General features: G+C 39.2%; 1 protein-coding gene across 1 annotated transcript; it reads left to right on the forward strand.

Moving 5' to 3' along the window:
- The first annotated feature begins 9,062 nt into the window (after nt 1-9,062).
- On the forward strand, nt 9,063-10,785 carry LOC134790547 (mRNA cap guanine-N7 methyltransferase). Its single transcript, XM_063761378.1, has 2 exons — nt 9,063-10,408; nt 10,614-10,785. Exons 1-2 carry the CDS (start codon nt 9,316-9,318, stop codon nt 10,715-10,717), a joined length of 1,197 nt encoding a protein of 398 aa, XP_063617448.1. The 5' UTR covers nt 9,063-9,315; the 3' UTR covers nt 10,718-10,785.
- Nucleotides 10,786-14,397: the final 3,612 nt, after the last annotated feature.

The raw sequence follows: 14,397 nt of genomic DNA on the forward strand, positions 1-14,397 counted from the left end.
CCACAGACTTACTTTTTCTTTTCTAGCACATTTCAAGAATCGTTTACAGAAAGCCAGAACGCGTAGCAGTTTCCACAATTTAGAAAACCTTGAAATAAGTGTTTCTTCGGCATCTGCTGTGACATCATCATTATCGTAAGTATTCACGAAGCATGCTTTACTCTAAGTTGCTTCTTTCTTCTAAGTTCGTATCCTTTATGTTTGGTTTTTTATAGTTAATCTCCTTATTTTTCAGCCACGACGGACCTTCTATCCAGAGCTCTTCATTACTCAGGTGTCGTGTACCTCTAGATGCGCAGTCTGCAGGATTATCTTTCGACGAGACATGGGACCATTGGTGCGGCTCTACTGACGTTATTATTTCAGATACACGGTTGGCGACGAAAGTTTTCCATCGATTTGGACGACTATTTAGCCAAGAGATGACTACTGTGGAGTCAGTCCAAGCGTGAATGTTCACTTTGCTGATACTCATAACGTCGGCTACGTGAGTAACACAGCCCCACACAATTCCAGACGTGGAATAGAAATTTGTTTAATTGGTGCCACTTTCGTTTTAGACGTGATCAGTGACACGTGCACATTTCCTTCTCCATCTATAGTCCTTAAGTACACAACAGCGGCAAACGCTTCATTAGAAGCGTCGCAGAATCCCTGAAGTTCCGCAGTTACATTGGAACTAGCATGGTTCCATCTGCGCACCTTGAATTCGGTAAGTTGGTTTAGACTTTCTCTGTAGTTTAGCCAATCCTTCAGTAATTGTGGTGGAACTTCATCATCCCATTTTCGATTCCCGAAAGCCACAATTTTTGGATGAAAATCTTGGCTACTATGATCACTGGAGCCAACCAGCCGAGTGGATCGAACAGCCTTGATATGTCAGATATGACACTTCTCTTTGTTACAGGAACTTTGAGTGGAGGAAGTTGTACCAAATACTCAAATTCGTCATTTCGGCGATTCCAGACGAGTCCCAGAATTTTCATGACAGCATCTATCTTCAGCTGTAGACTTCCTTCCTCTTTGACATCAGTTTCTTTCATGTAACTTATTAATTCTTCATTGTTACTGCTCCATTTCTGAAATTCGAATCCACCTTTTTTCAAAAGTTCATTCATCTCTTGGTATACTAATTTGCCTTCTTCCACAGATTCACAGCCTGTTAACAAATCATCTACATAGAAATGCTTGAGGACCCTATCAGCAGCGTTTGGATACTGTACTCCTTCATCGTAGGCTACTTGCTGAAGAGCACGCACTGCAAGATGAGGTGCTGAGGCCGTACCAAAGGTGACTCGAAGCAGTCTCAAGTGCTTAATCTTCTTCCCCGAGTTTTCACGCCATAGAATACGTTGAAAATCTATATTGTCTTGATGAACTTTCACTTGCCTGTACATTTTAACAATGTCTGCTACCAGGCATATAGGGTGGCAACGCCAACGAAGAATGGTGTGACGCAAAACAGGTTGCAGAGTTGGACCTACTAACAGGTCTTGATTTAAGGAAACGCCATTAGAGCCTGGACAAGACGCGACCCGCAGCTTTGACGTGGATCTGTCATCTCGGATGACTGCATGATGTGGCAAGTAAACTGCATCTGGGTTGTTCTCCTGTTCAGGAGGAACTTCTTCAATGTGTTCCAGCTCAAGATATTCATTGATGACTTCCGAGTAGCGTTTCTTCATTTCAGCATCCTTTGCGAACCTCTTCTCTAATTGGTTGAGACGCCTATTTGCAATAGGCACAAAGTTTCCGTGTTTGCAACTGGGATCTTGATCACGAAATGGTAGTTTCACTATGTATCTACCTGTGCTATCACGTTCAGTGGTAGCCGCAAAAAATTCTTCACATTTCTTCTCGTCTTCAGTATAATGATGCTTGAGATCTGTCGTATTGTGGTCAGCCTCGAGCTCCCAAAATTTCTTGAGCAGCTCATTTTCATCTAAATGAATGTGGTTAACGCTAACGCTTTTACGAATTTCCGACTCACCTAAGTGAGTTGGCCCTGAAACGATCCAGCCTAAAGACGTTCGCTGAGCGATGAGTGCTCCTTGTGGAGCTTTGATCATGTTGTTTAAAAGTATTTGACCGTACACCTCTGCCCCTAAGAGCAAGTCGATTTTGCCGGGAATGTTGAATATGGAATCTGCTAAATCTAATTTAGGCAGTTCTGACCACGAATCAATGACAATACGTTTTCTCGGACGATTCGATGTTACCTTGCCCAAAACATGAGCATGCACGTTCACTTCAAAGTCAGGAGTGATGAAATTTTAACTTTTACCACCGATTTGGAGTTCACAGGTGAACTCTCTTCACCGCCTAGTCCCGTGACAGTGCTCTTGTGGGAAACCTTGTTAAGTCCGAGCAGTTGTGCTGCAGACTCCGTTATGAATGAGGCTTCCGAGCATTGGTCGATTAAACATCTGAGGGTTATACCTGAACCTGTTTTCGACTGAGCTTGAACCAAAGCCGTTGGCAAGAAAACTTGTCCACGACTGGTCGAAAAACACGTTGTTACATTATTGGGCTCATCACACGATGATGATGGAGCTGTTGTTGCGTGTGCAACAATATCGCCTTCAACCGATTGAGTAGGTTTGACTTGAGAATCGGTTGCTTGAGTGCTAGTTTTTGGGTGCAGTAAAGAATGATGTTTGCGCTTACAAATTCGGCATCTAGTAGATTGGCGACAGGAATATACGTTGTGACCTGAACCTAAGCAATTAAAGCAAAAATTACCGGACTGGATGAAATCACGTCGAGAATCAACATCGATTTTTGCAAAACTTTTACAATTACACAATTTGTGATTCTCTGAACAATAGCCACAAGAAACTTCAGTTACATGATGCACTTTTAAGTTGCTACTAGATTGTGCGTTGGGTTTCTTTGGAACAAAGCTTGTCTTCGATGATTTCCCATCCAAAAATTCTAATGCCCTAAATCGGGTTTCTAAAAATTCTCGAAGTTGGTTAAGTGTGGGCAAATCATCAGAAGACTCGCTAACCTTAAGTTCCCACTGTTTCCTAGACTCGTTGTCTAATTTAAGACAAATGATGTGAATCACAATTATGTCCCATGTAGTTGTGTCGATGCCTAAATTGCCATCTAAACACTCATTCGTAGTGTCCAGCAATTCTTTGAGTGCATTCGCGGACTCTGTCGTAATATTCTTCTGACTCATGAAGCGTTTGAGAATGCAGTTGGAAAGATACTTCTTATTGTTATAGCGCTTTTCCAATTTTTCCCAACATGCGCTGTAATTATCTTGCGTAATCTGTACGTGACGCAGAAGCTGTTCAGCTTCACCGACTAAATAACCTTTCAGGTAGTACAACTTTTGGACGTCATCTAAATCTTTATTCTTATGGATGAGCGACTTGAATAGATCTCTGAAGCTAGTCCACTCAGAATAATCCCCTGAAAACGTAGGAATCGAAATCTTTGGTAGCTTTACCATCACCGACTTGCCTTGGCCAATATCTGACTTATTCCCAACAGTGGTAGACTCAGTGCTCTTTCCAGGAATTGACGCGTTTAGTTTATTTAAGGCAGCCTTAAGATCCGATTTGTAATCCATGAATAACTCTTCCGCACTAGAATATACGTCTTCAGTTACATACTCTGTGAACTCAAGTGTAGTAGACTCTTGAATGATTTGAGTATGAGTTGTCACAAACTGATTCCACAAAGATTCTAAGGTTTCTAATCTAGTGCTAAGGTAATCTGCAGAGCTAAGCCGTTCCTTGGGCGATTTTTTAAAGTTAGTTTTAGCCTTATCAATTCTCAAATACAAGTCCTGCTGCACTTTTATAAGAGCCTCCATGATGAAATTTTCTAAGTGTTTGGGACTTAGCACAATCTAGGCAAAATTGGGCGTGGATTCCCCGTCGTTCCACTTTTTTCAAAACTATTCTAAGTCCAATCCAAACTTGCTACGAATTTTTCTAAGTCAAAACTTGATGAAATTTATCAAAGTCCAAATTCGTTGAAATTTCACTAAGTCTTTGACAGTTGCACTACGTAATAATTTTAATGTATAGTTGAATTATCGAGAAGATGGAATTGCATTTGTAGTGGTTGTATGCTGATAGTACAAGAAAATAGAAAATTCAAATATATTAGAATGCCTGTAAACAAACAATATAGACCGGGAGATAGTGACACATTTTACTGGGTCATTTGTACCAGTATGGCGGTTCGTCAGGGGTCTAAGCATGTAATGAAGGAAAGAAAATGCTATGACCATAGCGCTGGTACCGGCGGCCCAATCGCGTGGGCGTTAGTCGAACGTGTCGGATAAAATACGAGTGTCGAACGATTTGTACCACAAAAATCCTCGTATTATTCGATAGTCCATAAAAAAGAAGTAGGCGGTAGCGTAATGCCATACTTCTCCGGTGTGACTTACAGCCCGCCATACTGAGGCGAACACGTTAATTAAAAAAAAACAATTCAACCATTTGTACCAAGCTAATTTTTGCACAGGTGATCATCGTCGAGCAGCCATTCATGGACATCACCATGCCATACTTTTCGGATGGTTCCAAATGCCCGCCATACCGCCGCAAGGAAGTTAATTGTTTTTTTTTTGCTAAACGATTTGTACCAGTATTGCATTTAAATTTTTGGAGAGTATTTGATAAAATGTGACCGTTATTATAATTGCCATACTTATAGTAGGGGGAAAAAGTGCTGCCATACTTGAAAAACTTATTTAATCGACACGTTTCAAAAATACGACTATACAATACGTAAAATAATTTTTTACAGCATGGCATCATCATATTCTGTTTGATTGGATACAATTATACCTAAAAATAAATTATTCCGGATTATAACTACGGGGCGGACGACTGTGAGACTTAAGCCAAGACTTAAAAAAAAAATTTGACGATTTGTACCAGTATGGCATTTGGATTTTTGGAAATTAGATGATGCAATGTGACCATTATTGTATTTGCCATACTTCTAATAGGGGGAAAAAGGGGCACCATACTTGAAAAAGTTGATATTTCGACGGGTTTTCAAAGTACAAGACATAAAATCATTTGTTACAGTATGGCATCTTTGTATCCGGATCGTTTGGGTAAAATTCTACCTAAAAAAAAATATCCCATATCTACTGTTACCATGGGGCGGAAGATTGTCACACTCAAGCATGTTGTTTAGACCTGAACTTAGAGGATATAACCAACGGAGACGCCATGTCTATAATTTTCGGTACAAAATAGTCTGCCGTTTTTTGCGGGGGAGGGGCACATCAAATGTATACGTAACGCCAACATAGCCATGTCAGATAAACGTCATTCCATAGATATGGTTGACAAGTCGTTGACCATTGGCCGCCTTTTTTCGACAGAGGGGAACCTGTTAATGACCACTCCGTTGGTTATATTCTCTAAGGACCTGAAGTATTACCAATTCAATACGAACTTTTCTACCTCAAAATAGTTATAATTCAATATTAATTCATGGGACAGCTTTTTAGAAGACTGATTATTTAAAATAAGCATTTAAATATTATATTTTTAATTAGTAGTAATTTATTTACTTATGTGCATTCTTCCGCCGATAAATATATTTACTATTAATAAAACGTTTCATTTTACTGGCAACACAGTGGTAGATTTGATGTAATTTAATGGTGAATGGAGGTTTACAGCACGATGAGCCGAGATCTCTATGATTCGAGAAATCGTTCGAGCGGTGGTAGCCGTACAATATTATTCAACATAATATATAGTTATAAGACAAGATTGCCGCCACCTACGTCTTTGAAATTTTGGATTTATATTCGGTAAAACTTAAACTTTCAGGAAAAATTAGTGCCATACTGGTACAAATCGTCAAAAATACGAATAAAATCTTACAATAAAAAAAAAATATTGTGCACATTTGCCACCTCCTACAGGTATGGCATTATGAGATTTCTATTTATGATCACACAGAAAGTGTTGAAAAAAAAATTCAAGATGGTACAAATCGTTTAGCAATAAAAAAAAAATTAACTCCCTTGCGGTGGTATGGCGGGCATTTGGAACCATCCGAAAAGTATGGCATGGTGATGTCCATGAATGGCTGCTCGACGATGATCACCTGTGCAAAAATTAGCTTGGTACAAATGGTTGAATTGTTTTTTTTTAATTAACGTGTTCGCCTCAGTATGGCGGGCTGTAAGTCACACCGGAGAAGTATGGCATTACGCTACCGCCTACTTCTTTTTTATGGACTATCGAATAATACGAGGATTTTTGTGGTACAAATCGTTCGACACTCGTATTTTATCCGACACGTTCGACTAACGCCCACGCGATTGGGCCGCCGGTACCAGCGCTATGGTCATAGCATTTTCTTTCCTTCATTACATGCTTAGACCCCTGACGAACCGCCATACTGGTACAAATGACCCAGTAAAATGTGTCACTATCTCCCGGTCTAATACTACTACATATGCAATTCCACGCTCTCGATAACACGTCTATACTCACGGTTGTCTTGACACTTCACTACGTCACACATATAATCCGCTTACTTCATTTCATACTGCTGCATCTCACCGCTGACGTCACGATGCATTGCTTACGTCACACGTTGCTCCGGAACATAGGCTCTTCCCGCCTTGACACCGCTGACAGCAATCCACTGCCTTAGCCGGCGTCCGTTGGCCCGAAGATTACCGAATCCACTTAGCCGAACTCATCTGACTCGGAGGACCATGTAAAAAGGGCCCAAAAGAATAACACTCTAATGACGGTACAATAATGTATAATTTCGTTAGAGGTATAACTGTTCTAAAAGCTTGACAATGATTAATATTAGCCAGACGTCATGTTTTGCAGAAAAATCTTAATACCGCGAAGTAGGATATTTAACACATTGTACAACGACATCTAGCGGGTAATTTGGAAACAAAATGAACTTCTTGCAAAATAATCCTAACAAATACAAACAGAAGTTGGACAATCGGAGTAAATGAGATAGCACTGTCGCATGTTACTGGGCCTGGGCACAGGAATAATAAGAAAACTCATGATCTTCCTCGCGTAATCCCGGAATCTTTGCCACGGCTCATGGGAGCCTGGGGTCCAATTGACTAATCCCAAGAATTGGCGTAGGCACTAGATTTTACGAAAGCGACTGCCATCAGACTGACCTTCGAACCAAGAGAGTAAACTAGGACTTATCAGGACTAGTCTCCGGCTTCCTCACGATGTTTTTCCTTCACCGAAAAGCAAATAGTAAATATCAAATGATATTTCGTATATAAGTTCCGAAAAACTCATTGGTACGAGCCGGGGTTAGTACCTGCGACCTTCGGATTGAAAGTCGCACGCTCTTACCGCTAGGCCACCAGCGCTCAAGGATATATCTCGCTTTTTAATACAATGGACATTGACTGGAGTCTGTGCTCAACTACTTATCCTGAAGCCTGAAGCATGGCTTTGACTTCTCATGAAAGTTCGCCTCACTGGGGCACTTCGGACGCCCTCTGTCATGTCAAGACCCTTTATATTGAGACAGACAGACGGCCGGACGGACAACAAAGTGATCTTATATGGGTTCCGTTTTTTTCCTTTTAAAGTACGAAACCCTAAAAATGTACCTACTATTTTCTCGAAAAAATTTCGCGCTCGCTACGCTCGCGTTTTCACGTACGTACCTAACATTATTTGTTACCCATCTGACTATATACATACGGGCGGTTCTTGTGTCTTCGTGGTATTGAATCTCACTAAATTGTTCCGATCCCATGCCGAAACTCAGTACAGATAGAGTGCTCTCGATATCAGGTACAAATACAATACTTTTCATGACTTTCCAGCACCACAGAATGAGGGATAATGGTACGGCCTGTGTAATACGCATCCCTACTACTGTCGTCTGCATAGCAATGATTATCATTGATATGCAGCAATGACAGCACAGAACCTAGTGCAACGCCAGCGGTAATGTCCACACTATCGGAGCAGCTTCCGTCTACTATACGGCTCATGTGAAAGCTAGCGATCCATTTGTATAACATATAGTCCCTCGAGCAGACTCGATGCCAGACCCGACCGAACTCCTTAGCTATATCCAGCCTGACTGCCATATCTCACCTTGATTCTCAATGGCCAAAACCCAGCAGTACCCACCGGTCACCGATCAGATCAGGCAAATATAACGAGGTCGCATCGTCATTGAGTGACAAAAACGGCCCATATAAATCTGTATCTAGAATAGTGACATTAGTGACGTCACCTTTCTGCACTCAAAAGAATAAAAAAATATCTACGTTCCACTATCAGCGGAGAGCGCCTGAATAGCTTAGCTCTTCTTAATATAGAAGCTGAGCTGACAAACGTTTTAAATTACGACAGCGTTATTGATGATTTTGTCAACCAATTTGTACATAGGAAAACAATGTAAATGCCTATGTGAGTAAATGGTAAATGTTTAGTTTTTTTTTATTTCACACCCCAAAGGTACTTGTTGCAGGTTTTTTTTTTCTTAAATAAAATACTTTATCGTCACTGATGAAGGGGGGCGGCAAATCAAAATGGCCCGGGGCGCCAAATTTGTAAATACGCCTCTGATCATGTAGGTAATCCCAGAGTCCTATGCCCCCGGAATTCTGTTGTTAAATCCCGGGTTTCTAAACTCCCGGATCCCCCGTGATTTTAAAAACTCGTAACCTGGAGTCCCAGAGACTCGGTGTCACGGAATTCCGGAGTTCCGAAATCTCTGTGTTCTTCATTCTGCAACAATAACTAATCCCGGAGTCCGGGGATCCCAAAATCCCGAAGTCCTAGAATTTATTGTCAAGGAATCCGGAAATCTCGGAGTCCTGGTATAATTTGAAAACATAAAATTAGACTTGCCTGGCCGCAATCACAGCCATCACAGGCACAAAAATACATAATGAAAACAAAAAATGTTACTTCATTCAAAGATTGGCGGGGCCGCCTCCGTCAACGGACTGGCCAGACGTGTAAAGTTAGTTCATTCCAATCTCATTCTATTCGTTCATTCATTCGCACCTTTGTGTTTCGTGTCATAGCGGTTTTCAGTCAATTGTCAAAAATAAAATTCGTCTATTCGTGTTTTATTAATTTTCGTGTGTCCGCTATCCGCATTAGGTGGCACACTTCGTTCGGTGTTTACTCCACGAGTCTTGAATTTTACGTGGCAGTTGTACTAAATATAAAAGCCGCCCGCGCCAGAGTTGAGATAAATTTAGGTTAAGCTAGATTTTCTACAAAACCTTGAATAAAATCTCAATAAACATTATATCTTAAGTGTCTCATGAGATATATTTAGTATATTGATATGACCAGTACAGTGGATGATGGTGCTGAACATACAGCTAGAAATGATTTGAAAGATCATGCCGGTGATGGTGATAACTCTGATAAAAATGGAACAGCGCCAGCGGCTTCGCTTACTCAAGGCGAGGAGCATGCCTCAGTCGTGGCGGCACATTACAATCACCTCGAAGAGAAGGGCCTGAAGGAAAGGTTTAACTCTCCCATATTTTACTTGAGAAATTTTAACAATTGGGTGAAAAGTGTTCTTATACAAGAATATACTGATAAAATAAGGGAAAAGGATTATGGGAGACCATTAAGAGTTCTCGACATTTGCTGTGGAAAAGGCGGTGATTTAAGTAAATGGCAGAAAGCTAGAGTAGAACGTGCAGTGTTCGCTGACATTGCTGAGGTTTCAGTGCAACAGTGCCAGACGCGCTATGAAGACCTGCGGCGCCGCTGTGGGCGGCTCTTTGCCGCGGAGTTCATTGCTGCAGACTGCACCAAAGATACTTTGAGGGACAAGTACCGTGACCCATCAATCAGTTTTGATGTTGTCAGCTGTCAATTTGGACTACATTATAGTTTTGAGAGTTTAGCACAAGCTCGTAGAATGTTGACCAACATATCTGAGTGCTTAAAACCTGATGGGTATTTTTTTGGAACTATTCCTAATGCTTATGAAATAGTATCACGAGCTCAGAAATCACCTGATGGAGCTTTTGGAAATAAAATCTACAATATTAAACTGCTGTTTGACCCGAAGGAAGGCTATCCATTATTCGGAGCCAAATATGACTTTCATTTGGAAGGAGTAGTAGACTGTCCTGAGTTTCTGGTCAATTTTCAATTGTTTGTTAAACTTGCCGCAGAGTATGGCTTAGAACTTGTTTACAGTGCTGGGCTTGCAGGTTTTTATAAAGACCATTGTGAAAAATACAAAACACTGTTGAACAGAATCATGTGTTTTGAAAGTTATCCTGCACCACCTGGCAAGGAGCTTATCGGAGAAGAGACTGATTATAATCATGCTAAAGAACATTGGGAACAAATGGAGAAGAAGTCCGAGAGAGATAGGATTGGGACTATGAGCCAGAGGGAATGGGAAGCTGCAAGTAAGTAATGGCTGCCAGTCTGATAACTCATTAGCTATGTATAATACCTATTTGATTGTGTATTTCTTAGCAAACTAGTAAAACATTTTAATTTAGATATGGATATAGTGTTAATAAAGGATAATTATTAAGATAAATATAAAACAAATAAATGATGGGTTGTTCAAGGTACCTAGATAACTTATATATTTTTTGTTTGTTATAGCTATCTACATGGCGTTTGTATTCAAAAAACTGAAGAGTACTTGGGACGCAAATGGAAAACCAGTGTATAGCAAAAGTTCAGCAGATCAATCAAAAAGTAAATGACAAAAGGTGATGCATTGACCTAATTCGGCACTGATTTGTAATGATTTGTCACATTAAATAAAATAAATAATAAATATTAGGGGACATCTTACACAGATCAAACCTAGCCCCAAACTAAGCAAAGCTTGTACTATGGGTGCTAGGCGACGATATACATACTTGTATAGATAAATACATACTTATATACATAGAAAACAACCATGACTCAGGAACAAATATTAGTGTTCATCACACAAATAAATGCCCTTACTGGGATTCGAACCCAGGACCATCGGCTTAGCAGACAGGGTCACTATCCATTAGGCCAGACCCGTCGTCATCCTACTTATTTGATTTCTTTAAAAACGCCTACCTAATCTGACTTTATTTTAAATATCATATATGAATGAGTGAATGAATGAATGAATGAATGAAGTGCCTGACATTAGAACTGAGAACACTTATAATATGATATATTTTCGACGCACTTCGACGACCGGTCTGGCCTAGTGGGTAGTGACCCTGCCTACGAAGCCAATGGTCCCGGGTTCGAATCCCGGTAAGGGCATTTATTTGTATGATGATACAGATATTTGTTCCTGAGTCATGGTTGTTTTCTATGTATTTAAGTATTTATATATTATATATATCGTTGTCTGAGTACCCACAACACAAGCCTTCTTGAGCTTACCGTGGGGCTTAGTCGATTTGTGTAAAAAATGTCCTATAATATTTATTTTACTGTAAAAGTAAGCTTGTCCACTACCAGTACTCCAATAAGTATACCAGAAGGGAGAAATTGGTAAATGTAGAAGTTTGCTTAGATATGATATAAAAAATATGTAATGTATTAAAACAAATTTTGACAAGTGCATCATTGATCTGAACATAACTGGGCATACTTGGTTGTTTTTTTTATTTTATATGTGACCAGTTGTAGGTTAGTTCTACAATTATATGAATTGATACCCTAAATACCTCATGTTTAAATTAATTACACAAAACCGTGGCGAGGCCATTTCATTTAGTGCTTATTTTTAAAAAGGAAGCTGTAGTTAAAATTAGCAATCACAGTATAACCTCGTGCCGCCCAAGAAAAAAAACGCAAGATCAGTTAAACGCCCAGTGCGCAATATATGAGCCATAATATTTTGAAGTCGTAACTGCCCACGCACTTCAAACTTTTTTTTTACGTAAAACTCAAGCAGGATTTTTTTTATTTTTTTCTGGGTAATTGTGAAAAAAAAAATACATTAAATTAAATTCCAACTTCGTATATTTTGTTCATTTAAATGCACATTGGATTTTTGATTGATGTTATAGGAATATAATTATTTTATTTAAATAAATTTAATAAACTTTAGGCACGTAATCAAACATTTCTTTAACGCAGCCTCTGACTTATTATTTTTCTTAAATAAGCAACTTAATTCGAAACATATTAAGAAAAAAAATTTTTTTCGGAAAAGGACCACTTTTTTATGTATGTTACATTCATATCTGACACTGAAATGCTTTATATAGCAAGCTCTGAAAAATAGTTAAACAACTTGCTTAACATACAACTTAATATCCTTTTTATTTATATATAAGTTAACTGTATTTCATTATCACTTTCTTCGAAACTTTATTTTACACTAAGACTGTAAATATTTAGTTCATCACCAAGAAGTTGGTATTCAGGATCGCAAATTTTATTATGTGATGGGATAAAGTCTTAGAGCTCGTATTCAACAAGTAAATCATCAATGCAGACTTAAAAACATATATTATAACAGCAGCGCCCAGTATGCAATATGATGTACTTACATAATCTTACGATTAAGGAAAAAAAATATTAATTTGTGCCTTTGTAAAAAAATAACAAAAAAACTTCAATAAAACACACATTTAGGATAATTTATAATGTCACTTTCAAAACGAAAAATGGTATGATTCATTAATAAAGCAAGATGTGCGTGATGGCAGCATGTTTGAATAATTGCGGAAGTAGAACACTTGTCTATGAATTCTGTCAAACGTCAGCTGTTATTGTGCAAAATGGTCGCCACTCATAGAAGGTAGGATCGTATAGAAGTGGTATACGCGTGCCTCCATGAGGGACAAAACATACGCAAATGCGACACTGTGATTGGTCGAATTTATTTGTTGCTCACCATTATCCATACTAAAAAAATGGTGGGGAACAAAAAATATGTGAGACTGTGATAAGGTCAAACAATAATAGCGCTTTCTCTGCTACTCCTACTGAAAGATACGTAAGACTATCCCGTTCTGTCAGTTATCCCCACCACTCATGCCCAATCCAGTTTAATACTAGATTCATGTCGCCACTGAACCGACCACGAACCGACCATTACCGACCTGTAGGTATACTTGGTCAAGCAGATCTTGTCAGTAGAAAATGTATGCGCGAAAGGATATCGTCCCATAGAAAATTTGAATTTCGCGCCTTTTTCTACTGACAAGATTTGCTTGACCATCTATAAATTCCAATTTTACGCGAAAATTTAAAACTGACATCAGATAAACTATTATTTTTTTTTCTTTGTATGGACTTGAGGGCGGTGTTGCCCATAGCCAACGTAAAGTAAAAGGGTAGGAAATTAAACGCGGAAAGGAATAAAGGAACAATTCGGAATTTGGAAAAAGTGGTCAGGTCAGGTAAAAAGGCCCCAGTACACAATGGGCCATCGCCGGCCACTCCAAGGGACGCAGCCATGCGGTAGAATGAGATAGCAATATCACTTGCTCCCTCTAACGCATAAATGCGTCCCTTGGAGTGGCCGGCGATAGCCCATTGTGTACTGGGGCCTTAAGAATGGCTACAAATATAATGACCACCAAAAAATACTTTGGTACCCTAATCAAAAAAATCATGCTTACCAAAAAAAAATACTGAACACCAAAAAAATAAGGCCTAAAATTACAAAAGTACCACCATTTTAATTACGACTGCACTTAAAATTGTATTCGAATACCAAATATATTGAATGATTACCAAAAATAATTAATGATCACCAAATCTTGAAGACTAAATAAACCACTATGATTACCAAAAAATATATACATATTACCAAATAAAGTAAAATGATGCCAAAATTACTAGCCCCTCCCGTTCAACCCCCCGTACCCCGCACCGCATACCTACCTAACCTAACCTACTTTTCTAGTAGCATACTGAAATGCTACTAGAAAAGTAGGTTAGGTTAGGTTTGAATTGCTATCAGTTAAGTGGGTTAGGTTAGCACTGCGACCCGTACAGAATTAGGTTTGATCTGCGACCCTTACAGAAAAGAAATGCTACTAGAAAAGTGGGTTCGGTTAGGTTTACACTGCGACCCTTGCAGAAAAGAAATGCTACTAGAAAAGTGGGTTAGGTTAGGTTTGAACTGCGACCCTTACAGAAAAGAAATGCTACTAGAAAAGTGGGTTAGGTTTGAACTGCGACCCATACAGAAACGAAATGCTACTAGAAAAGTGGGTTAGGTTAGGTTTGAACTGCGACCTTTGCAGAAAAGAAATGCTACTAGAAAAGTAGGTTAGGTTAGGTTTGAACTGCGACTGTTACAGAAATAAAATGCTACAAGAAAAAGGTGACGAAGTGGATTAATTAATTTAATAGGATAACGATATATTGAATATTTGCACATTTTTAATTAAAATGTGGTTACAATTTTGGTGGTCATTTACTAATTTTG

Source organism: Cydia splendana, chromosome 5, assembly GCF_910591565.1.
Source record: "Cydia splendana chromosome 5, ilCydSple1.2, whole genome shotgun sequence".
Classification (NCBI taxonomy): domain Eukaryota; kingdom Metazoa; phylum Arthropoda; class Insecta; order Lepidoptera; family Tortricidae; genus Cydia; species Cydia splendana.

Bases quoted from the DNA above. Each gene is read 5' to 3' on its own strand.
- LOC134790547 (XM_063761378.1), top strand. From the start codon at position 9,316: ATGACCAGTACAGTGGATGATGGTGCTGAACATACAGCTAGAAATGAT. The intron at 10,409-10,613 runs GTAAGTAATGGC...TGTTTGTTATAG, and splicing joins GAGGGAATGGGAAGCTGCAA to CTATCTACATGGCGTTTGTA.